The sequence below is a fragment of the Coffea arabica genome, chromosome 7e (assembly GCF_036785885.1).
Source record: "Coffea arabica cultivar ET-39 chromosome 7e, Coffea Arabica ET-39 HiFi, whole genome shotgun sequence".
In the NCBI taxonomy this organism is placed as follows: domain Eukaryota; kingdom Viridiplantae; phylum Streptophyta; class Magnoliopsida; order Gentianales; family Rubiaceae; genus Coffea; species Coffea arabica.
In genome coordinates this window covers 12,512,313-12,539,528 of record NC_092323.1, presented here as the reverse complement: position 1 = coordinate 12,539,528, position 27,216 = coordinate 12,512,313, and the positions used below count along the sequence as shown (strand labels likewise).

Here is a 27,216-nt window from a genome sequence, read left to right as displayed (position 1 = left end):
AAACCTTTCATCTAGTGTTAGTGCTAGAAGAGGGGTTGGGTTACCATTACTAGTGGTTCTAGACAAAGGGTTTTAACCCCATCTCTAATGACGCTGCTTTCACTACATCTCTTGAGAGAGCTTTAGTGAATGGATCCGCCAAGTTGTTGAATGATCTAACATACACCACTGTGACTATGCCATCATTCAATACTTGTCTGACATATTCATGTCATAGACTTATATGTCTAGATTTACCGTTATATATATTCTATTTAAAACTCTAGACATAGTGGTTTCACTATCACAATGCAAAGAAATGGCTGGCATCGGTTTTGGCCACAACTCGATATCTAACAGTAAGTTTCTTAGCCATTCGGCCTCTTTGCATGCAGCTGCTAAGGCTACAAGTTCAATCTCCATGGTGGAATAAGTTATAATGGTTTGTTTCTTTGATGCCCAATAAACAGCTCCTCTACCCAACGTAAAAATCCATCCAGAAGTAGATACTTTGTCACGAACACTGGTTACCCAACTTGCATCAGTATAACCTTCAAGTACAGTCGGAAATTTGTTATAGGAAAACTCTAAATCTTTTGTCCTTTTAAGATGTCCAAGCACTCTACCTATAGTTTTCCAATGTTCTATACCAGGACTCTTAGTGTACCTAGCGAGCCTACAAACTGCATATGAAATATCTGACCTAGTACAATGCATAGCATACATTAGACTACCAATTGCACTAGCGTACTCTAATTGAGCAATTTTCCAGAATTTTCAAACAACTTGAAGTTAGGATCATAAGGAGTGCTTACTTCTTTCACCTTCAAATGTTGATACTTGTTCAAAACTTTCTCAACATAATGAGATTGACTTAAAGAATAGCCCCCACTATGTTTCTTAACTTTAATTTCTAAGATAGTATCTACTGCTCCAAGATCTTTCATATTGAATGTAGAAGATAAATACTTCTTAGTTTCTTCAATGCCTTTGTAATTGGTACCAACAATTAGCATGTCATCGACATATAGACAGATTATCACACCATACTCTCTAGTAAACTTGGAATAAATGCACTTATCAGCATTATTATATTTAAAACCATTAGAGAGTATAGCAGATTCAAATTTTTGATGCCACTGTTTAGGTACTTGCTTTAAACCATACAGAGATCTTATCAGTTTGCAAACTTTCTTTTCATTTCCTGGTAGAACAAAACCTTTTGGTTGATCCATATACACCTCTTCATTTAAGTCACCATTTAAAAATGCCGTTTTTACATCCATCTAATATACACACAAATCAAACATTGAAACCAATGTTAATAGTACTCTTATAGATGTAATTCTGGCCACTGGTGCATAAGTATCAAAATAATCGGTTCCCTCTTTTTGCCTAAATCCTTTTGCTACTAATCTTGCCTTAAAAGTTTGTACAGATCCATCAGTAGCGTATTTCTTTCGAAATACCCAATTACAGCCAATTGGCTTAGAACCCGGAGGCAAATCGACTAGGATCCAAGTATGATTACTCAATAATGAATCCATTTTATCATTAATTGCCTCTCTCCAAAACAATGCATCTCTTGATTTCATAGCTTCATTAAAAGTTTTAGGGTCATCTTCTACATTTAACAAGACAGAAATCTTGTCAAGTAGAAATTGTCTATCGCCTTCAACTAAGAAAACAATAACTTGTGAATCTATAAAATCAGAGGATAAATGTTTTTCCTTTTACTGCCTTTGACTTCTCCTCAATTCACTTGGAACGTCCCCTGCATTCCTTTTATTATTATTAGAGAGTCTAGCATTGGAAATGGGCGGTGGCTCTAGGCTTGAATCCATACTCATTGTCGAATTATAAATAAATTTATTTTCTAAAAATTTGACATCTCTATATTCCATAATGATGTTAGAATCTAAATCTAGCAATCGATATGCTTTTAAATTTTCAGCATAGCCTACAAACACACTTTTAAATACTCGATGTCCCAATTTAGTTCTTTTATGATCAGGGACTCTATAAAAGGCTATACAACCCCAAACTCGAAAATACTTCAAGTTTGGTTTTCTACCTTTCCATAATTCATATGGTGATATCTTGGATTAAGCGAAGTTACTCGATTATGTATATGACAAGCAGCCAGTAAAGCCTCTCCCCACAAATTTTTAGGCAGTCTAGAACTTATAATCATGATATTTACCATATTTTCTGAAGTCCTATTTTTCTTTCTATCAAACCATTTTGCTGCGGAGTAAAAGGTGCATTAGTTTGGTGTATAATCCCATTTTCTTCACAAAATTGAGAAAAATCAGTAGAGAAATATTCTCCACCTCTATCACTTCTCAAAATTTTAATTTTCTTTCCTAGTTGATTTTTCACAAGATTTTTGTAACACTTAAACATATGAAATGACTCATCTTTCATTTTCATCATGTAAACATACACATATCTTGCATAATCATCAATGAATATGATGAAATACCTTTTTTCTCCCCTTGTTAGAAAGTCATTTAATTCACAAATGTCAGAATGAGCAAGATCTAACAAATCATTGTTTATTTTTGCTTTAGGAAAAGGTAATCTGGTTATTTTTACTTGTATGCACGTTTCACATCTTTTTTCAGCATTATTTTTAAATGAAATCAGCCCATGTTTAGACATAAACTGCAAAGTTTTATGATTAACATGTGCTAATCTACCATGCCAAAGAGAATATGAAGCATCTACAACATACACAGAAATATTATCTTTATTGATACATAACTTGAATATTCCATCACAAGAGTATCCCTTGCCTACAAATACACCATTCATAGAGAAGATAATCTTATTAGACTCTAGTACGACTTTTAACCCCTTTTTATTTAAGGCATCAGCCGATACAGGATTTTTCCTAATTTCTGGAATATGAAATACATTGACCAATATAAGTTTCTTTCCAGAAGTAAACTGCAAGTCTACAATTCCTTTGCCAAGAACATTTGCTGTATTATGGTTTCCCCTCAATACTTCATGATCATCAGGAATTTCTTCATAAGTCTTGAACTGGGACTTATTATTACAAACGTGCACGGTGGTACCAGAATTATACCACCAGTCACACGATTTGGTTGCAACAGCCATATGCAACTCAGAAATCATGCCAATGTTCCAATGTGAAATCATTGAAACAATCTCAGCAACTTCTTGTTCAACCAGATTTGCATTTTTGGCATTATTTTTCTTTTGTTTTTTGTTGCAATCTGCCTTGCATTCACGCTTGTAATGTCCTTTCTTGCTGTAGACACCAAATTTTTAAATAATTTGTATGTTGCATCTAATTCATGATTTTTGTTTTAGATTGTCTGCATTTTAGTTGTTACCTTTTTTATTTGTCTTTTATTTGCTAATTATTTGTCATATTAATTTTGTTCACGTTTTAGTTTTAGTTTTAGTTTTAAGTTTTAACGTAAAATTTGTGAAAAAAAAAAGAAAAAAAGAGGAAATTGATGAAAAATGGAAAATTGTGCTTTGTTGATTTTAGTTTATTTAGTTTCTATCCAATGTTAATTAAATTATTATTTTTTGTTGTTTTTGTTGTTATTATCAGTTTTATTTAATTAATTTAAAAAAAAAATCAAAAAATCAAAAAATCAAAAAATCACAATTCCATTTCTGCCGGATCACATTTCCTTTCCCCTCTAAAACACTCAACCTCCTCCATCCGTGATTCATCTTCATATCAACCACTAAGCACCCAAACTCCACGACACATTTTTTCAGTTTCTGCTTTGGACCGAGAGCAGGAGGGAGTGAGAGCTGTAGCCTCGGTTCCATCGACAAGAGTGAGCAAGAGGGAGCCGAGCTTCTTGTTTCTTTTCTTCCTATCCGTAACTTAGAGAGGGAAGAGAGTGACTTGCGACCCATTCTGCCTTCCATCCGTGAGCTGGTGAAGAGCTTGAGACCAAATTTCTTTCATCCAGCCGCAAGCCAGAGCAAGGGAAAGAGAGAGAGATAGCGGTCTGCAATTTCTGGGCTGTTGAAGGGAGGAAAACCATTTCTGCTGCCAGCCGTGTGTGTAAACTCTAGGTTGAGGTAATATATAGACTTGAACTAGTTGATTTTGGGTAGTTGAGGCTGTTGGAGGCATGCATGTGAGGGTTATATGTTTGGATAAAGGATTAAGTTACCAGAAATTTGATTGAAAAAAAATTGGTACTGTCCGAGAGCTTGAGATGGTAATCTCAGTTTTAATTTGCTAAGTTGTGATGATCTGAGCTTAGTTGTATGATTAGCTAATTAGTAGATGGATGATTAAACTTGTATGGGATTTATTAGCTGTGTTTAAGCCAGAATTTGAAGGGAAAACAAAATCTGCTGCATGCAAGTTGTCCGAAAATTAGCTGAACAGGTTCTGGATTTTTTTTATGAACGTTGCTGGTGTTTGACTCTGTTTTGGACTAGAATGGATAACAATTCCATTTATTAGGTATGCATGTTGGTTTTGAGTGCATAATCTAGTGATTTAGCCGAGTGAAAACTTGATGATTTGAAGAAAAAGAAATCTGTTATGCATAAGAATTTGGAACTGCCGAGAGCTTAACTTGAATAATGCAGCTTTAATTTTGTTTCTCTGAGGCAATCTGAGCTTATAAATGTGATTAACTAACTTAAGACAAGATGATTAAGCTTTGCATGCAGCTCATTAGCTCGGTTAAGCAAGAAATAAAAATGAACAAAAAAAAAAATCTGCTGCATGCAAGATCATCCGAGAATAGCCGAATGAATTTCTGGATTTGTGGATGTTTATAGTTGCTGTCCGAACTTGATCTGAACTAGAAATGATAGTAATTTCATTAAGTAGCCTTGCATGTTAGTTTTGGGTACTTAACACAATGATTTAACCGAGGTAAATTCGGATTTAAGACCAACCAAGTACCTGCTGGAAAATGCATATTCATTTTGCTGCACCAGAAATTTACGGTTGTGTCTTGCTATTTTCTTCCATTGCGGTTCCAAACTTTGCTGTTTTTGTTAGATAGTAATTCCAGCCTTGACCGAAAGTTGTAGTTTGTATGCATGAGAAGCTTAACAGGATTTTGAGCATGGGTTTGTGATTCGAAATGCTTGAGTGCAGCTTCCATGCGAACTGCCTAAGCTCAAAAGATTTGTTTGCTGAAGTTTCAAACCTTTGATGTTTTGCTAATTTTTCTGTTTGAATGAAGTTGCTATTTTTTCTGTTTGTCTGAATAAAGTTGCTAAGTTTTCTGTTTGTTGGGTCTGAATGAAATTGGTTGGTTTGGAAAATTTGATCACGGTTGTGATTAAGAAGCTTGAGCTTGAGAAGAAAGTGCAGCAGTCTTCGGTTGCTAGAGTATGTGAAGTAATTGCAGAAACTTGTTTCATGGCTATTGCATAGAACTTGCATGTTTTTTCCTTCTAAGTTTTCTGCCTGCTTGGATGATGGTAATGATGTGGTTTGTTGCTCAGTTCATACACCATATGCATGCCCAAGCCAAAATTCTGGTATTCAGCCTATGTTGATGAGATGATAAGAGAGTTTTTGTTTTCTCTTTTTCTGCATTCTTTTTCCAGAATTTGCGTATTATATCTTTCCAAGTTTCTGGTCATTTGACTCTTTAACCCCCCAAGTCCCCTCTTGACTCACTATGGCCCAAGTAATTGGAACACTTAATCAATTCGATCCCTCAAGTTTCTCCATGTTCCACAAAAGCCCAAGCATGTTCTAGTTTCTTGCAAATGGGTTTTAGAATAATTGCAATTTGAATTGTTACTTGCCTTTTCCTTTGCCCTTGGACCTTTGAAGTTCCTAAAAGTGTTTGATTAGGTTTGAGTGCTTGGTTAGTGTTCACAATTGAGTCCTTGGTAGCCTCAACTTTGCAACTCGATTGCTCATTTGCTTTCATTTGTTTAGGTGGTGCTTAATGCAAGAATTTAAGAACTTTGTGTTCGAATGAGCTTGTGTTCGCCTATTTTCTTGAATTTTCTGAAATAAATAGGCTTTGGCCTTTTTCTTGCTCTTTGACTTTCAAAGTTTCTAAAATGTTTCAATTGGCTTTGAATGGTTGATTAATGCTTGCAATTGGGTCTTTGGTGGATCCCTTTATTGGAAACTATGTATTATTTGATTTCATTTAAATTGCAATTAGGAGAGTTTTGGTGACTTTGTTATACTTTACTATTTGAGGTACCGTGACCTTTTTATTGTTTTGAAGCCATTTTTCTTTCATTTGGACACCATTCAAAGGGGGCGGTATAATTTCTTTTATCCCTTTTGTGTCTCCTATGTGATCCAATGTGCTAAGTGAGATTTGCATGTCTACTTTGCTTTCCTAGCTTTTCTTTAATTCCTTTTCTTATGTCATTTACTTTTTGTTTTCATTAAGTTATTCTTTTAATGGGGTATGTGTACACCTCTTGGCTTGTAATAGATAGGGCTGTGGCGAGCAATTTGGTCCATTTTCCCTTTCCCCTTTTGTTTTAGTTAGTGAATGTAATAGGTTCATTAGCTTGGTTGCATGCCTACGTGTTAAGTGTTAATTTGCGTTGTTAGGGCCTTGCATCTAGTCGAGCATGCTAAATGTTATGTGCTATGTGTTCATGAGTGTTTGGCATGTCTACTCGCTTTTCATAGCCATGAATGAATGTGATGGATGAATGTACGTTTCCGCTAGTCCAACGCTAGTCGGAATTCATAGAATGGGCTAGTCCAACGCTGGACCCTTAGGGATTTCCTCTCGTTAGTACATGTTTGCATGTTTCACTTCATTTCATGCGTTTTTCTTAGTTTTATCATTTTGCATGCCCCTCGAACCCCTTTTCCCCCAATTTTAGGATTTTTGCATTTCATGCTAGTTATAGGGTTCATTTGCTTAAGAGTCCCCTTAAATATGGGATATAGACGAGTGTGGCTTTTTCTAAGCCTTAGCACGCTTGTATCCTCTCTATAAAAGGGCAAATTGAGTCACGATTTAGGTCCCCCCGTACCCAATGTGCATGAATTCCCTAGGCTCATGCATTTTTAAATCCACTCTACCATTTTTTACCCTCATCACACTTTCATTTTTTCCTCCCATTTTGCACACGAGCACCTTTGTGTTTCTTCACTTGCACACGAACACTTTTATCATCACTTGCACACATGCACTTCATATTATCATTTCACATACCGTACCTTGCCCACTCACGTGCACATTTTCCTTTACATTTTTATTGTTTATTATTACTTTTTCAAACTCGTGTCCTCACATTGCATACATGCATTCCATTCATTTGCATCCCACTCGCATTATTCGTGACTTCTTCAAAGGATCGTTATTGGGCTTCACAATTAATGTGATTGGTACCACTCAACCTTTGAAGAGAAATTTCCCCCAATACCCCTAGATCTAGGGTTTGCATTCATGTAGTGCATCCAAATGTAATAAATTCTTTGGTTAAAATAAGAAAATCTTTGATTAAATCATGCAACTAGCCTTGGCTAGGTCAAAGGGGTGCCTTGGATTTTATCCTTGCCTTCCCCTTTGTCAAATGTGACTCCCGAACCTTTTTCTTTGGTTTACGTAGACTAGGAGACGTTTAAAAAGGGTTTCTCACTATTTTTTCCTATTTTTTTAAAAAAATACATTTTTTAGGTGACTTGGTACACCTTAACTCATTACCAAGTGGCGACTCCGTATTTAGTTTTAAAAACCCTTTTTAAACTATAATTTTGGGTCAAATCGTCGCATTCTCAAACCCCCATTTAGACCCATTTTTCTTTTAAATCACAATTCATTTTCCAATCACAAATTGAATCGAAAAATACATTTTTTTAAATCATTTATTCATTTTATCAAAAATGGGGCGCGACAGTTGGCGACTCCACTGGGGACATTCGAGAGTCCGAGCAAATTTGATTTAATCAACCTTTTTCTTCTTTTAATCTTTTCATATATCACATTTGGGTGTTTAGGATTGCATTTTTTCTTTTATTAGGATTTTTGCATTTCACGCGTATCCAACTACTCCCTCGCTCGTGAATGTATGATTGGTTGATTGGATGTATGTTTACTTACTTACCTCGCGCTCGCATTGCATTTGGGGGGGGGTGTGTGTCACCTTAGAGCCTCACGTTGGTTCTCGATCCCTCCCCTCCAAACGAGCACTAGCATACGTGCATACGCTTTAATTTTTAACCCCTCATTTATTTTTCTTTTAGTGGCTTGTCACGCCACTCCACCCTATTAGGATTTTAGGCGACTCACTTGGACGTGTGACCGTGACACGACGTGTGCGTAGCACGATCCAAGGGGTCACTTAATCTTCCGCTTTAAGCTTTGGGTTAATAGCCTTTAGCTTTTAGTCGAAGATTAAGGATTTTTGATAGATTCACTCAGACATGTGGCCGTGACACGACGTGTGCGTAGCAATGTCTGGGGAATCGCTCGAGCCACCGACAAGGAACCTTGGGAGTGATGACCTTTGGTTTCCAAGTCTGAAGGCTCGGGGACCTATGACCTATCGAGTCTAGATGCATTAGTGAGCTCCAACCTCATGCATCCATTTTAGAATTGCCTAAGGTAGAGTCAACCTTGCCCTAAATTAGGAGACACTATTCACGAGGGGAGGGGTCCAACCCTTTCTCCTTTTTATTGCTTTACTTCTTTGTGTTGATTTCGTTGCTACAATGTGTTATGTGTATATATCTGGCTGAACTAATTTTTCTTGGTTTTATGACCTCATTGCATTCACAAACCCTAGCAAATAAGAGGTCTGGCATGACCTTCTTTTAGGGCCTACCCGTGTAAATAGGATATTGCACGTTTAAAAGTTTTGGTATATTATGTTCATAAATTAATAATGTCATGCCATTTTAGGCCCACCCTGGCGAACAAAGGGCTCCTTAGGTCAAGTCTCATTTCAAATTGCATGTTTCCTTGCTTTGATAAGAATGACATCATGCATAAGCCTTAGAAAGGGAATGCCACTTAGGGAATCCCACATTAGGGACAAGCCAACCTAAATCCCATGGGTATTTAACCCAACTTTTTGGGATTTGCACGTTTAAATTCCTGTTAACCAGAGAAATGGGACCTGTAGGTAAGGTATCTGACCCTGGTTTTGGTTTCTAGATGGACAATCCTCGCCGAGTGCAACAGATGTTAGTAGTGCCGCCGGAGGTACAAAGATGGCCCACATTACTTTCACCCAATGAGATTAACCAAATAGCCGATCGATTAGGACGCATCGGGGATTTCAAGGACATTAAGTCCGATGGGTATTTGGTAGAGGCTTTGGTGCATCTCTGGGACCCCACTTGTTCTGCTTTTAGACTCGGGAAAAGGGAGATGACCATAACGATTGAGGAAGTTGCCGGATTTCTCAATTTGCCGATCCAAGGAACTGCCGTGATATTTCCGTTAGTATCTAACAAAGATGAATTTTGCCGTTTCACTGGGTTAAAGGAATCAGTACTGCAAGGGGCAGACCAAAATGTAGAGGCGAAGTTCTTATTTGATCGATTCGCATTAAGAGATGGTTTTGAGAGGCATCGAGGGGATTTTTCGTTTACGTCCGAGGAAATATGGGAACGAAAGAGAGTTTGGGTATATGGATTAGTCATGGCTGGAACCTACTTTTTCCCTAGGAAAGACAAAAAGATAGCCTTCAAGTTCACTAAAATCTTGTACGACTTGTTTCTAGGAATAAAAGATAAACAGTGTTCCATTGTTCCAACTATTTTGGCCGACATCTTCATAGCTTGCACTACCTGTCAGAGAGGGGAAAAGTTCTTTTGTGGGTCAAATTTGATTTTACATGTGTGGGGGATGGAGCACTTCATGAGACGACCGTCTATTCCCGAGAGTCTACCAATGGCCGGATATAATTGGGTAATCACACATCACAAGAGGATCAATAGTAGGAGTTCACCGTGTAATGCATCCGAGTTTGTGAACTTTTTAACGAATGTGACCAATCAAAAGGTGAGATGGGTATTGGATTGGACCAATTGTGTCAAGCCTGTCCTTCGCACCAAGGCATCCGAGTTTGTTCCTTTATTGGGCACTCAGGGTATCATGGCATACAATCCAAGAAGGTTCCTCCGACAATTAGGGCGAGTTCAAGATGTGCCGTCTGCAGTTGATCTGACTACATTTACCATCATTTTCGACAAAGGGATATGTCCGAGAGAAATTCCGATGAAGATTCTTCTTGATGAGGCCTGGGAGACGTTGTCCGACGATGAACGCGTCAAGTACGTTCCAGAACTCAAACAAAGGGGATTGACCACTCCGCAATACGAAGACTGGGTAGGAGGATCCGTTGCGCAAGAAATTCAAGATGAGCCATCTGAGGAGGTGAAAAAGTTGAAAGTCATTATCGAAGCAAAGGATAAGGAAATTCTGCAGTTAAGTAAGTCTGTCGAAGCATACAAAGGGATGGCCGAGCAAAGCAAGCAATTGTATGAAAAGGAACGAGGAAGGCGTCAAGAGCTGAAAAGGAAATGTGCAGAATTATATGACCAAACTGAATGTGTTAGAATTCCATATGCTAGGGAAACAAAGGACTCTGTATTAGATAGGTTCAGAAGTTTTGGTAATCTTGTACGGAATCGTCTTCGTGATATGATGTAAATATTGGCAAGTTTATCAATGAAAATGATTTTTCTTTTGCCCTCATTTGGAATTATTGTCAAAAACAGGTTTGTGTTACGGGTCCCATTTCGAAGGTGTTGCATCATGCTAGGCCTACCCTTGGCACAAAAAGGGCCCCCAAAATAGGACATGCATCCGAATTGTTTGAATAATTACTAACTCATGTCTTTTTCTTTTTTTTTTCTCTCTTTAAATTGCAGAAATTCAGTAATCATTGGTTTATCTAAAGAAGTCTTTTGCATTTTCAGGTAAATTTCAAAATAGCTTTTCGGAAAAGCCCCATTATTACGCGATCCCGAAGTAAAGCCCAAAGGAATCGTGTAGACATGAGTACCCAACCAGAATCATCCGATAAGGCCGTTGCAACTACCCAGCCGGAAGCTGCAAGTCCTGGGGTTCAGTTGACAGAGTTACTCACAAAATTTGGGGAAATGGCATCGGAAATGGCCGCTCAGAAGAAGTTGATCGACGAGCTCGTTAGTAGCGGAGTGCAACCTGAACCTGTGCCCGCCACACAACCACAATCCGAACCATTTGTTATTCCGCCAATTCAAACCACGTTACCATTTGTTATTCCTCCAATTCAAACCACGTTTGAGGGAATTGTCAACCCGCAATATGCTTATACTCAAAATCCTCCGTTCTATCCTCTCTATGGGCAAGGATTTCATCCTCAGGGTGGTCAAGGTGGTCCAAGCATGCCTCCAGATCCACACGCTTTTTATCAGACTACTGCAGAGCCTTTTGTGCCGGAGAACATTGTTCAAACCAAGCCGGAAGTGGGGGAGTCATCTGCCCCAATTGATCTGAAGTTACTTAAGCGGTTGGACCGTTTCGATGAGTTCATCCGGAAAAGCCAAGGTTTAAGCAAGCAAGGGGTGCTAGACTACGATGATTTGTGCCTGTTTCCAAATGTACAGCTGCCAGTGGGATTCAAGACCCCGAAGTTCAACAAATATGATGGTACGGGCAACCCGAAGACACACTTGCGTTTGTTTGCCAACAAGTTGGGTAGACCAGTGGATGACGAGAACTTGCCGTTAAGGTTATTCCCGGAAAGTCTAGAAGGCGACGCCCTTGATTGGTATTCGAATTTAAAGCCGGAGGAGGTGAAGACCTGGGTTGATCTATCCAATGCTTTCATCAGGCAGTACGAGTATAACTGCGAGTTGGCTCCGACACGAACTACGTTGGAAGGGACGAAAAGAAAACCCTCCGAGGATCACAAGACTTATGCCAAGAGGTGGAGAAAAGTAGCTGCAAAAGTCGAGCCACCAATGACCGAGGACGAAATCATACGTACTTTCATAAAAGCACATGATCCGCCGTACTTTGAAGAGATTTTCCGTATGACCGGATGTTCGTTTGCTGCAATTGTAAATAAACTTGAGGAGTTTGATGACTTCGTAAGAGTTGGGAAGATTGTTAATGTCTCTGCTCTCAAATCCCAGTTGGATGCTTTACAAGGTCAAGGAAGCAATGTGAAAAAGCCGCCGTTCAAAAAGAAAGAGGGGGATGCAACCTTTATTTGGAACCAAAACCCTTCACCCAGACCCCGATACCAACACAGCCCAATCTACCAACCCCATTACCCCTACTACTCAAATCCGCACCCTGTATATACTACCAACATCCACCACCCTAGATCTCGCCCAAGCTATCCTAACCCACCTTCAGCCCCATTTCAAATTTCTCAACCGAATCCACCCCAAAATCGACCTCGCCCTCCATATAATCCAAGATTTCCTCCACCAAATAGACCTATTTACAACCATCCTCCACCTCCTGAACCGTACAATCGACCCCCTAGCCGTGCATTCACCAATTTAGGCAGGCCTTTAGACCAATTGTATGATCAGTTAAAGGCCGCCGGGAAAATTGGTATGGTACCCCCTCCTACCTATCCATATGGCATGCCCGCCTGGTATAACCCGCAAGCTGTCTGTGCTTATCATTCAGGGGCCGCCGGACATTCGACTATTGATTGCAAGGCGCTTAAGCATAAAATCCAAGATATGGTTGAAGCCGGGGAGATTGTAATCCGAAAAAGGGAGACACAAGGGCCGAACGTAAATAGGAACCCCTTGCCGGAACATGCCAATATCATTGGTGTTATTCTGGATGATACGGAGTACGTAGAACCAGTCAAAGAATTGGCAAGGGAAGCTGAAGTGTTTGGGGTCATAGACCAACCCTTTGTCATAGAATTGCCATTTGAAGAGGACGAAAAGCCCTTTATTTTGGATCTCACGCCAACTGAGAGTGAGGCTTTAGAGCCAGTATTCATCGAATTCCCGAAGCAAGAACCTGTTTTAAGTCTGCAGCAAGTGCCATGGAATTACGATGAACCTGTCATACAGATTGGGGAGAAGTCAATTGCAAAGAAGGAAGTGTCAGTGGTTACCAGATCGGGGAAGACTGCCAGTCCGTTTGAAACTGCCATTCCGATTCCAGCAAATAACTCTGAGCCGCCTGCTAAACCAACAATCACCGAGAAAGAAGCCTTGGATTTTCTTAAAAGGCTCCAGAGAAGCGAATACAATGTAATCGAGAAGCTAAGCAAGTCACCTGCTCAGATATCCATGTTGGACCTGCTCTTTTCATCAGACATGCATAGGGACGCGCTGATCGAAGTACTGACTAAAGCTCAAATCCCTAAGGATATTTCAGTTGATAATTTCTCACATGTGGTTGGGAACGTATTATTCACCAAACAAATCACTTTCTCTGACGAGGAATTGCCGGCGGAAGGCATTGGACATAACAAGGCCCTGTACATAGTCGTGAGGTGCAACGGGAAAATGTTGCCGAAGGTGTTGATTGACAACGGATCTGCGCTTAATATCTGTCCTTGGAGCACCTTGGAAAAGCTAGGATTGCAAGACGTCAAGCTGAGGCCTTCAGGGACCATAGTCCGAGGTTTTGATGGAGCGCAAAGAGAGCCAATAGGAGAAGTTGATTTAGTAGTTGAAATGGGGCCCGCCCAGTTTCAAATAACCTGCCAAGTCATGCACTTTCCTAGTGTTTACAACGTTTTGCTTGGCAGGCCATGGATTCACAAGTCTGGGGCGGTGCCTTCTTCATTGCATCAATTGCTGAAATTTGTAGTAAATGACAAGCTGATAACTATATTTGCCGAAGAGGATTGCCTTGTAATCACCGATTCCGAGTCCAAAGAAGAGGGTAGCCGAAGCTCCACAGTGACCCCTCATAGCACATCTGATATTGTCTCCGTCAGTTGGATAACAAAGGAGGAGCAAGCTCTATCAAGGGCCAGTGTCATGATGGCTAAGGAGATGATCCGCGGAGGCTATGAATTTGACAAAGGGCTGGGACGAGATCTGCAAGGAATTTTAAAGCCAGTGGAGATTGTGGAGAAAAATGATTCGTTTGGTTTGGGTTTCCGACCAACTGCTAAGGACATTAGAGAGATGAAGGAGCGCAAGAAAGCGGAGAAGGAAGGAAGGCAAAGGGCTCTTGACATTCCACCCCTGCAATATACTTTCCCACGACCAGCCGAGGTGATCATGTCAGAAATCAACCCAGTTGACGAAATTGAAGCAAGTTTGGCCCAATTGTTCGTTGGGGCAACATTTGAAGATAGTGTTCCGAGCGAAGCTGAATTTCCTGACATCCTCGATGGATCAATTCCCAACTGGACAGCCGAGGCTCTGCCCATTCGAAAGGAGTTTCGGTAAACTGAAAGGGGTTTATCATTCATGTGAATTCATGAAAATACTTTTGCATCTGTAAATAGCCAATGAAAACAATTTTACTTTTGACTAACATTTGCACATGTAAATATTGTTAAGTTTTCATTTCCATTTGCTTTCAATCAAAGGCTTTATAGAAAGTGCACAAGTTTTTCTTGTCATGTTGTGTTGTTTATTCGCTTGTTTATATTTATATTGCTTGTTCATTGGTTTGTTGTATGCTTATCTGCTTATTATCCCACATTCGTTAATTCTTTCAGATGGCCAAAAATAAAATTATTTGACCCTTTGGATATCACAATTCTGGAATTCAATAACGGCAATCTCTATATCACTCATGACTTGGAGGTCTGTGAATCCGAACTCCAAAGCGAGAGTGATAATGAGGAGGTATTCGATTCTTTTGCAAAGGACCTTGAACAATATGAGGAAAAACCAAAACCGAACCTGGAAGAAACAGAAAAGGTTAACATTGGCACTGAGGATGAAGTTAAGGAGGTGCAAATTAGTATTCATTTGAGTGAAAGACAGAAAAATGAGATGCTTGAATTCTTGACCATGTTCCAGGATGTATTTGCGTGGTCCTATGATGATATGACTGGCATTTCAACTGACGTGGTAGTGCATAGGTTACCCACAGACCCTTCTTTTCCACCCGTAAAGCAAAAACCCAGAAAATTCAAACCAGATATGAGCCTCAAAATAAAAGAGCAAATTGAAAAACAACTCAAAACCAACATTATCATTGTTTCCCATTACCCAACTTGGCTTTCGAATCCAGTCCCTGTTCCAAAAAAGAATGGAGAGGTGCGAATTTGCGTTGATTATAGAGACCTTAATAAAGCCAGTCCTAAAGATGATTTCCCTCTACCAAACATTCACATTCTCTTAGACAATACTGCCGGACATGAGATTGAATCCTTTTGCGATTGTTTTGCTGGCTACCACCAAATTTTGATGGCAGAAGAGGATAGGGAGAAAACTGCTTTCATTACCCCTTGGGGTACCTTTTGCTACCGAGTCATGCCTTTCGGTTTAAAGAATGCTGGAGCAACGTATCAGAGGACCATGACAACCCTATTTCATGATATGATCCACCGGGAGATGGAGGTCTATGTGGATGACATCATAATCAAGTCTAAGAGGGCAGAGGACCATTTGGTTGATTTGAAGAAGTTATTCGAAAGATTGCGGAAGTACAATTTGAAGTTAAATCCTGCGAAATGCGCCTTTGGAGCACCTGCGGGTAAGCTGTTGGGATTCATTGTTAGCAAGAAGGGCATAGAAATAGATCCGGCGAAAATCAAAGCAATTCGAGATATGCCAGTGCCGAAAACTCAGAAGGACGTGAAAAGCTTCTTAGGGAAGATCAATTTCATCGGGAGGTTCATCGGCCAATTAACTGCCACATGCGAGCCATTGTTCAAATTATTAAGAAAGAATGTACCGTTGTATTGGAATGAGGAGTGCCAGCAGGCTTTCGACAAGATTAAAGATTATTTGTTGCATCCACCAGTCTTAGTGCCGCCCAAACCAGGCCGACCTTTGATTATGTATTTATCTGTACTCGATGGAGCAGTAGGGTGTGTTCTAGGTCAGCACGATGACTTTGGAAGGAAAGAACAAGCCATTTACTATCTAAGCAAGAAGTTCACGCAGTATGAGGCTAATTATTCATTCATTGAGAAAAGCTGTTGTGCATTGGCCTGGGCATCCCAAAAATTGAGACACTACCTGTTGAGCCATACCATTTATCTTATTTCCCGATCTGATCCTTTGAAGTATCTTTTGGAGAAACCGATGTTAACCGGACGCCTGGCCAAATGGCAGATAATTCTCTCAGAGTTTGATATTGTTTTCACTTCACAAAAGGCGGTCAAGGGGCAAGCTATAGCGGATCATTTGGCGGAAAATCCAAGGGATGATGATTATCAGCCACTTCATACGTATTTCCCTGATGAGAAAGTTTTATTCGTAGGCGCTACAGATGATATAAGTGAACAAAGCCCTGAATGGAGGCTTTTCTTCGATGGAGCTTCGAATTCCCTCGGAGCTGGAATTGGAGCCGTTCTGGTTTCACCCGAAGGGAAGCACTATCCTGCCGCTGCCAAATTGCAATTTGCTTGCACAAACAACATGGCTGAGTATGAAGCTTGCATTTTTGGTCTCAAAATGGCTTTAGAAATGGAAATCAAAGAGTTGATAGCTTTTAGTGACTCAGATTTGCTCGTGCACCAAACCTTGAAGCAGTGGATAACCAAAGATTCAAAAATTCTGCCCTACCATTGTAGTCTGCTCACTCTGGCCAAACAATTTCAAAACTTGGAGTTCAGACATCTCCCGCGAGCCCGAAACGCATTTGCTGACGCTTTGGCCACCTTGGCTTCTATGATCCAGTATCCAGATGAGTTGAAGATCGAACCGATCCAGATTCAATTTCAAGACAAGCCTGCCCACTGTTGGGTTGTAGACAAGTCCTCGGACAATATTCCTTGGTATAATGATATTAAGGAATTTCTTAAAACTGGGTCTTACCCTCTGCATGCTAGTACCAAGGACAAGAGCTTTCTGCGTAGAATGGTTTCAAAATTCTTCTTGAGTGGAGAAGTTTTGTATAAAAGAACCTCAGATTTGAACCTTTTAAGGTGCATCGATGAAGATGAAGCTCAGTATATGATGAAAGAAGTGCATAGTGGCGTCTGTGGACCTCACATGAATGGCCATTTGCTAGCGAAGAAAATCATGAGAACCGGATATTTCTGGCTTACTATGGAGCATGATTGTATAGACTTTGTCCGGAGATGTATAAAATGTCAAATGCACGGTGATGTAATACACACTCCACCCACTGAGTTGCATAGTATGATCGCCCCGTGGCCCTGTTCAATGTGGGGTATGGACGTGATTGGTACAATCGATCCACCCGCTTCAAATGGACATCGATTTATATTGGTGGCAATTGAGTACTTTACCAAATGGGTTGAAGCGGAGTCGTTTAAACATGTGACGAAGAAGGTAGTTGCCAATTTCTTGAGAGATCACATCATCTGTCGCTTTGGAGTGCCCGAAACGCTTATTACAGACAATGCCAAGAATCTGAACAATGACATGGTGGATGGATTATGCGAGCAGTTCAAGATCAGACACCGCAACTCCGCCATTTATAGGCCCCAGATGAATGGAGCTGTAGAAGCCGCAAATAAGAATCTGAAGAAAATTATCCGCAAAATGACAGAAAAGCATCGCGATTGGCATGAAAAGTTGCCTTATGCATTGATGGCGTACCGGACTTCTATTCGGACATCGACTGGGGCAACGCCATATTCACTTATGTATGGGATGGAAGCTGTATTACCAGCTGAGGTTGAAATTCCGTCGCTACGAATCCTTATGGAAGCTAAATTGGAGGAGGCCGATTGGATCAAGCAGCGCCATGAGCAATTGACTTTGATAGATGAGAAGCGATTCAATGCTATCTGTCATGGGCAATGCTATCAAAAACGTGTGGCCCGAGCTTACAACAAAAAAGTCCATCGGCGGGCATTTGAAGAAGGTGATAAGGTACTGAAGCGAATTTTGTCAATGCAAGATGAAGCTAAAGGCAAGTTCGCTCCAAATTGGCAAGGGCCGTTCATTATCCAAAAGGTATTACCTGGCGGAGCTCTTATTTTGGCGGAAATGGATGGACGGGTTTTCCCTCAACCCATCAACTCAGATATGTGCAAAAAATTTTTCATTTGATCATGCAAATTTTCTTTAGAAATTCATGCAAATGGCGAAATGCAAGTCAGGCCATCTTCTTTTACACTAAAAAACATTTTATCTCTACTTGTCCCCTTTGAGCCATCAGAATTGACAAATTTCGTTTGATAACCCTTGAGAATTGCAAACCCCACACTGGGGCAAATTTGTTTCGAAAAAAAAAAAAAAAAAAAAAAAACCCTACACTGGGGCAAATTTAGTTTTCAAAGAAAAATACAAAAAGTGAGGAAAATACAATGAAAAATGCAAAGAGAGAAAATCTGATCAAACTGGGGCAAATTTTCCTCAGTTTCGGAGTTGTTCTCAAAAGGGTGCAATCTCAAGTTATTTCACCCCTCGTATCAAATCTGCTTTCAAGCCTCAACCTTTCTTGAAAAACACCCCACCTGACCTCATTACAAAAGCCCAAAGTCCTGGTTTTCGTCACTTGCTGCATTTCTATAAGAAAATTTGTTAATCAACTGGCAGGTGATGTCCGTAATGTCTTCGCCTAATTTTACAAGGGAAGTACATTTTACTGATGCCAGAAATCTTTAATTCATGTTTCTGAGTCGATCATGGTCGAGATATTTCATTCTTCTTTAGGTGAAAACCCGAAGGGGCACCTCGAAAGAAAAAGAAAAAGAAAAAGAAAAGAAAAAAAAGGAAAAAGGAAAAGAAAAAAGAAAGAAAAGAAAAAGGAAAAGAGAAAAGAAAAACAACAAAAGGGGTGGGGGCAACCTTGGTGAAAACCCGAAAGGGCGCCAAGGTAGGTTTTCTCAACAGACAAGTTCAAGAAGGAACAGCCGGTGACCTGGTTCATTTGGGGTTTTCCTCATATTTGTGATACTTCTGCCAATATCGGATTCCGAAAAGAAAATATCCAAAGTTTTGAATATGATATTCGTTGGTTAAATTTGTATTTGTTCTTTACAAATATTCTTTTGCAAAATGTATCTTTATAAACCTCTTGGTTATTCTCAAATTATTTGTGTATGAATGCTTATGATTGTCTACATTCTTTTGCATGCTCATCTTTGCCTAACATAGGAAATCATCTTGCATATACATTGATTTTTATATGACTAATTTTCATGCATCATTCTTTCACCATTAAATTCAAATGAATGATAAACCCTGAGGTTTGTGCAAAGATAAGGGATTCAATCATCAGTTATAGTGAGTGACATGCAACAAAGCTGCCACCTAGATTGGGTGAAGTGTTAAATCCGTATTTTATCAGTCTCAGAATTTGAAAGGTTTCAAGTTCGACTAAGGCAGATGCCGCCGAGCCGAAGTAAAAGCATCACAAGACTCATGTTTACACGACTCTCAAGGCAAACCGGATCAAATAATGGTGGCAAGCCTATTATTTCTTCTTTTCTTGCAGGAATGTTGCATTTACAAACAAAAGCAGCCACTCTCTTTTTGGCACCTAAACCGATGTCAGACAAAGCTTCCCAGTAAACAAGGATCGATGTTATTTGCAAGACTCGATCATAAGAAACAGCATCAGCTATCGTTTCAGTCATAGAAATCCAAATTTCCCTCTTGGTACAAAAGTTGAACTATTCTCAGGTAAAAAAAAAAAAAAAAAAAAAAAAAAAACTTAATTCATTGTTTAAACTTCCCCAGTGAAGTTCCGTTTTAAATTCCTGTTCGGGCCAGTCCCGTTTTAAATTCGTGTTCGGGTCAATCCCGTTTTAAATTCCGTTTTAAATTCCTGTTCGGGCCAGTCCCGTTTTAAATTCCGTTTTAAATTCCTGTTCGGGCCAGTCCCGTTTTAAATTCCTGTTCGGGCCAGTCCCGTTTTAAATTCCTTATTCGGGTCAGTCCCGTTTTAAATTCCTGTTCGGGCCAGTCCCGTTTTAAATCCCTATTCGGGTCAGTCCCGTTTTAAATTTCTGTTCGGGTCAGTCCCGTTTTAAATTCCTGTTCGGGTCAGTCCCGTTTTAAATTCCTGTTCGGGCCAGTCCCGTTTTAAATTCCTGTTCGGGTCAGTCCCGTTTTAAATTCCTTGTTCGGGTCAGTCCCGTTTTTAAAATTCCTGTCCGTTCAAATCATTTTGCAGCCGAATAACACAGGTAAGTATTTGGTGTCTACTTCTTTGTCTCAAGTTTTTTCAAAACTCAAACAAAGAGGGGCAAACTGTAGACACCAAATTTTTAAATAATTTGTATGTTGCATCTAATTCATGATTTTTGTTTTAGATTGTCTGCATTTTAGTTGTTACCTTTTTTATTTGTCTTTTATTTGCTAATTATTTGTCATATTAATTTTGTTCACGTTTTAGTTTTAGTTTTAAGTTTTAACGTAAAATTTGTGAAAAAAAAAGAAAAAAAGAGGAAATTGATGAAAAATGGAAAATTGTGCTTTGTTGATTTTAGTTTATTTAGTTTCTATCCAATGTTAATTAAATTATTTTTTTTTGTTGTTTTTGTTGTTATTATCAGTTTTATTTAATTAATTTAAAAAAAAATCAAAAAATCAAAAAATCAAAAAATCACAATTCCATTTCTGCCGGATCACATTTCCTTTCCCCTCTAAAACACTCAACCTCCTCCATCCGCGATTCATCTTCATATCAACCACTAAGCACCCAAACTCCACGACACATTTTTTCAGTTTCTGCTTTGGACCGAGAGCAGGAGGGAGTGAGAGCTGTAGCCTCGGTTCCATCGACAAGAGTGAGCAAGAGGGAGCCGAGCTTCTTGTTTCTTTTCTTCCTATCCGTAACTTAGAGAGGGAAGAGAGTGACTTGCGACCCATTCTGCCTTCCATCCGTGAGCTGGTGAAGAGCTTGAGACCAAATTTCTTTCATCCAGCCGCAAGCCAGAGCAAGGGAAAGAGAGAGAGATAGCGGTCTGCAATTTCTGGGCTGTTGAAGGGAGGAAAACCATTTCTGCTGCCAGCCGTGTGTGTAAACTCCAGGTTGAGGTAATATATAGACTTGAACTAGTTGATTTTGGGTAGTTGAGGCTGTTGGAGGCATGCATGTGAGGGTTGTATGTTTGGATAAAGGATTAAGTTACCAGAAATTTGATTGAAAAAAAATTGGTACTGTCCGAGAGCTTGAGATGGTAATCTCAGTTTTAATTTGCTAAGTTGTGATGATCTGAGCTTAGTTGTATGATTAGCTAATTAGTAGATGGATGATTAAACTTGTATGGGATTTATTAGCTGTGTTTAAGCCAGAATTTGAAGGGAAAACAAAATCTGCTGCATGCAAGTTGTCCGAAAATTAGCTGAACAGGTTCTGGATTTTTTTTATGAACGTTGCTGGTGTTTGACTCTGTTTTGGACTAGAATGGATAACAATTCCATTTATTAGGTATGCATGTTGGTTTTGAGTGCATAATCTAGTGATTTAGCCGAGTGAAAACTTGATGATTTGAAGAAAAAGAAATCTGTTATGCATAAGAATTTGGAACTGCCGAGAGCTTAACTTGAATAATGCAGCTTTAATTTTGTTTCTCTGAGGCAATCTGAGCTTATAAATGTGATTAACTAACTTAAGACAAGATGATTAAGCTTTGCATGCAGCTCATTAGCTCGGTTAAGCAAGAAATAAAAATGAACAAAAAAAAAATCTGCTGCATGCAAGATCATCCGAGAATAGCCGAATGAATTTCTGGATTTGTGGATGTTTATAGTTGCTGTCCGAACTTGATCTGAACTAGAAATGATAGTAATTTCATTAAGTAGCCTTGCATGTTAGTTTTGGGTACTTAACACAATGATTTAACCGAGGTAAATTCGGATTTAAGACCAACCAAGTACCTGCTGGAAAATGCATATTCATTTTGCTGCACCAGAAATTTACGGTTGTGTCTTGCTATTTTCTTCCATTGCGGTTCCAAACTTTGCTGTTTTTGTTAGATAGTAATTCCAGCCTTGACCGAAAGTTGTAGTTTGTATGCATGAGAAGCTTAACAGGATTTTGAGCATGGGTTTGTGATTCGAAATGCTTGAGTGCAGCTTCCATGCGAACTGCCTAAGCTCAAAAGATTTGTTTGCTGAAGTTTCAAACCTTTGATGTTTTGCTAATTTTTCTGTTTGAATGAAGTTGCTATTTTTTCTGTTTGTCTGAATAAAGTTGCTAAGTTTTCTGTTTGTTGGGTATGAATGAAATTGGTTGGTTTGGAAAATTTGATCACGGTTGTGATTAAGAAGCTGGAGCTTGAGAAGAAAGTGCAGCAGTCTTCGGTTGCTAGAGTATGTGAAGTAATTGCAGAAACTTGTTTCATGGCTATTGCATAGAACTTGCATGTTTTTTCCTTCTAAGTTTTCTGCCTGCTTGGATGATGGTAATGATGTGGTTTGTTGCTCAGTTCATACACCATATGCATGCCCAAGCCAAAATTCTGGTATTCAGCCTATGTTGATGAGATGATAAGAGAGTTTTTGTTTTCTCTTTTTCTGCATTCTTTTTCCAGAATTTGCGTATTATATCTTTCCAAGTTTCTGGTCATTTGATTGTGATCATCATGTAGTTTGTTACTCAGTAAAGTTGTGATATTGAAATGAGGAATATCTAATCAAAGCTGTGAGTTTGAATCAAAAATCTGGTTTGCATGCATTTGTTTAGGTGGTGCTTAATGCAAGAATTTAAGAACTTTGTGTTCGAATGAGCTTGTGTTCGCCTATTTTCTTGAATTTTCTGAAATAAATAGGCTTTGGCCTTTTTCTTGCTCTTTGACTTTCAAAGTTTCTAAAATGTTTCAATTGGCTTTGAATGGTTGATTAATGCTTGCAATTGGGTCTTTGGTGGATCCCTTTATTGGAAACTATGTATTATTTGATTTCATTTAAATTGCAATTAGGAGAGTTTTGGTGACTTTGTTATACTTTACTATTTGAGGTACCGTGACCTTTTTATTGTTTTGAAGCCATTTTTCTTTCATTTGGACACCATTCAAAGGGGGCGGTATAATTTCTTTTATCCCTTTTGTGTCTCCTATGTGATCCAATGTGCTAAGTGAGATTTGCATGTCTACTTTGCTTTCCTAGCTTTTCTTTAATTCCTTTTACTTATGTCATTTACTTTTTGTTTTCATTAAGTTATTCTTTTAATGGGGTATGTGTACACCTCTTGGCTTGTAATAGATAGGGCTGTGGCGAGCAATTTGGTCCATTTTCCCTTTCCCCTTTTGTTTTAGTTAGTGAATGTAATAGGTTCATTAGCTTGGTTGCATGCCTACGTGTTAAGTGTTAATTTGCGTTGTTAGGGCCTTGCATCTAGTCGAGCATGCTAAATGTTATGTGCTATGTGTTCATGAGTGTTTGGCATGTCTACTCGCTTTTCATAGCCATGAATGAATGTGATGGATGAATGTACGTTTCCGCTAGTCCAACGCTAGTCGGAATTCATAGAATGGGCTAGTCCAACGCTGGACCCTTAGGGATTTCCTCTCGTTAGTACATGTTTGCATGTTTCACTTCATTTCATGCGTTTTTCTTAGTTTTATCATTTTGCATGCCCCTCGAACCCCTTTTCCCCCCATTTTAGGATTTTTGCATTTCATGCTAGTTATAGGGTTCATTTGCTTAAGAGTCCCCTTAAATATGGGATATAGACGAGTGTGGCTTTTTCTAAGCCTTAGCACGCTTGTATCCTCTCTATAAAAGGGCAAATTGAGTCACGATTTAGGTCCCCCCGTACCCAATGTGCATGAATTCCCTAGGCTCATGCATTTTTAAATCCACTCTACCATTTTTTACCCTCATCACACTTTCATTTTTTCCTCCCATTTTGCACACGAGCACCTTTGTGTTTCTTCACTTGCACACGAACACTTTTATCATCACTTGCACACATGCACTTCATATTATCATTTCACATACCGTACCTTGCCCACTCACGTGCACATTTTCCTTTACATTTTTATTGTTTATTATTACTTTTTCAAACTCGTGTCCTCACATTGCATACATGCATTCCATTCATTTGCATCCCACTCGCATTATTCGTGACTTCTTCAAAGGATCGTTATTGGGTTTCACAATTAATGTGAATGGTACTACTCAACCTTTGAAGAGAAATTTCCCCCAATACCCCTAGGTCTAGGGTTTGCATTCATGTAGTGCATCCAAATGTAATAAATTCTTTGGTTAAAACAAGAAAATCTTTGATTAAATCATGCAACTAGCCTTGGCTAGGTCAAAGGGGTGCCTTGGATTTTATCCTTGCCTTCCCCTTTGTCAAATGTGACTCCCGAACCTTTTTCTTTGGTTTACGTAGACTAGGAGACGTTTAAAAAGGGTTTCTCACTATTTTTTCCTATTTTTTTAAAAAAATACATTTTTTAGGTGACTTGGTACACCTTAACTCATTACCAAGTGGCGACTCCGTATTTAGTTTTAAAAACCCTTTTTAAACTATAATTTTGGGTCAAATCGTCGCATTCTCAAACCCCCATTTAGACCCATTTTTCTTTTAAATCACAATTCATTTTCCAATCACAAATTGAATCGAAAAATACATTTTTTAAATCATTTATTCATTTTATCAAAAATGGGGCGCGACACTTGCCGCACTTATAGCAGACTCTATTCTTCTTCTTGTTCTTAGATGTTCTTGCTTCTGGAGACTTTCTTTTAGAACCAGAAAAATTCTGTGAATTCTTCTCATTTAAAGTATTCACTTTAATATCAGATTCTGTTTGCTTCTTTTGAAGATTTCTGGTATCTTCTTCAATACGCAAATGTTTCAAAATCTGATCTATAGTGAATGTTTCATAGTTTGGAGCAACGTTTTCTTATAGTCATTCCAACTGGTTGGAAGTTTTGCTATTATTGCTCCAACTTGCAAAGATTCAGATACCTCTACTTTCAGATCATGTAATTTAGACACAATCACTTGGAGATCATGAATCTGATCCATAAGAGAAGAATTCTCAGTGATACGAAAATCAAAATATTGCATAATCAGAAATTTGTCCGCACCTTGTTTCATCGTATTATACTTGTACTCCAGCACATTCCAGATTTCCTTTGGCGACTTGACTGTAGTATACATATCATACAAGCGATCAGAAAGAGTATTCATGATGTGTTCTCTGCACAGCAACTCGTCCTCTTCGCGTTTCTTGCATTGCACCTTGACTTCATTAGAATCATCATCTTTAGGCACTGGAATTTCAGGAAGTGAACGATCCAGAACATAAGCAATCTTCAAAGCTGTCAGGAAAAACATCATCTTATCCTTCCAACGGGAGTAGTTAGTGCCGTTGAATTTGTCCAACTTGACGAAGTCCTGATTCATCACTTTGAAAGAGGATTCAGAACTTGACTCCATTGTTGAGAATAACACCTTAAGATTGTTGGAAATATAGTAAATAACTAATCTAAACTAGACAAATGCAAAGACTTTGAGGTGTGAAAACACTTTCCTTAAGGTATTATTTGCCTCTGTATTAGATAATTTACCTCTAGAATATAACAAAGTCTAAGAACTATCAATGAAAAAGTGATTTAATTCTATCAAAGTCCTACTATTTTAAAGAATTGAATCACCTATCCAAGACACTATCAAATGATGCAATTCTTATTGAATAGGTATATAGGTAGTTAACCATTTAACAAGTATGTCTGTTAAATGTAACTGTCATTAACCACCTCTAATTAATTATCTAAAATAAATATTTTAGACAATTAATTAATATTCTACCCAATTAGAAAGCCCCAAGGTCCAAGGTGCCCTCTTTCAATGTGGGACAATGAATTTCAACTTTCTCATTACAAACTATTACCAACATCTGAAAATAAGCAAGAGATCCTCATTTGAGTGAAAAAACTAGTTTACATCAGTAAGACAACTACAAATGCTTCCGTTTGTCTTTGGTTCTAGTATTTTTCATTAAAAATTATTATAAGTAGACAGCAGAAAAGCTCATTCCATCTCCTTGAACAAAAATAATAAACTAAGAGGATAAAGCACACGATACAATAGGCAAATGATAAAACGATTAAGAAAATTTTTTAATGAACTAGAGCTACAACGAACATCGTTCACCTTGATAAACAATAGCCAAATGCCAAAACTGTCGACAATGATCTTACAAAATTAACAGCCGTTACTTGACAATTTGACTAGCTTCAGTTGGAAGAACAACTGGACCCAATGCTCTGGAGACAAAGTCAATATTTTCAGGATATTGCAGGTCACATGATTGTTTATTTCATCAAATGACAGTTATCTTCCAAGTGAATATCTTAACCTGCAAACTAGTAATGCCCCTGTCCATAGCAGCAATGGTTGAAGATAAGAGGTCAAAACAGAATGTGTGCTACTCTTTTGCCGACTATTATCACTCTTCTGCAAGATCATGGAATTTATAATTAACAATAGCCTGGCACAAATAGAAGAAAGAATATTGTGAAACCGGAAGTAGAGATGAGTACATACGTCAAGAAATATATTTCTGCTTTGCTGCATAAGTGGCCCAAGACCTCATAATGCAAAAATGGCTAAACCAACTGCAGGAAATAACTTATTCACTAAATGACTACCCTGTAAGTTGTTCCATGATCTGCTTGTCAAGTTCAAACAAAAATAGTTTGTCAAGTTTAACAAAAATGAGAAAAAAAGCAGTAAAAGACGTTGGCAAACTAACAACCATTTATAAGTGTAATGACATTTGTCAAACTTTTTTCCAGTATGCAATATCCAACTTTTCAATTTCATCCAAATATACTTTGAACCAAACTGTAACTTATGAATCTTTGAGAACTTCAAAGCAATTTTTTAAAAACACACAACTATCCAGAGACACTAACCGTAAAAAGCAACAGTTCAAGTCAAAAATCAACACAATGGGATATGAGATAAACTAAGTCTAATAGACTGAAAGGAACATTTCTCTATCAATATTTATTCAATATGTTTCAAGAACAATTGTTGGTCACAGCTAACTATAGATCTGGTACCATAGCTAAAAATTTTACAATTGAGCCTGAAGTACTGCTAGCACTACAAACATACAAAGGAAAGGTGAGAATTTGCATCCGACTCTCTTTCTATTTGAATTTTACAAATTTCTTTGCTCTTTTACCGAACGGATGATGCCATATGGATGCAAAGAGTTATAAATTATCAGATAATTTCCTAAATAGATGATAGCATAAGCATGCCCCCAAGAGAA

The 27,216-nt window shown here is 38.6% G+C and overlaps 2 protein-coding genes across 2 annotated transcripts; one reads left to right on the top strand and one right to left on the bottom strand.

Annotated features, from left to right (window-relative positions):
- The first annotated feature begins 11,317 nt into the window (after positions 1–11,317).
- Positions 11,318–18,073, top strand: LOC140011229 (uncharacterized). Its single transcript, XM_072059993.1, has 7 exons — positions 11,318–11,783; positions 12,579–13,370; positions 13,560–14,287; positions 14,900–16,362; positions 16,438–17,106; positions 17,194–17,550; positions 17,659–18,073. Exons 1-7 carry the CDS (start codon positions 11,318–11,320, stop codon positions 18,071–18,073), a joined length of 4,890 nt encoding a protein of 1,629 aa, XP_071916094.1.
- A 6,721-nt stretch (positions 18,074–24,794) lies between these two features.
- On the bottom strand, positions 24,795–25,370 carry LOC113723462 (uncharacterized). The gene has a single exon (XM_027246542.2). The coding sequence runs from the start codon at positions 25,368–25,370 to the stop codon at positions 24,795–24,797; it is 576 nt and encodes a 191-aa protein (XP_027102343.2).
- Between the last annotated feature and the right edge of the window lie 1,846 nt (positions 25,371–27,216).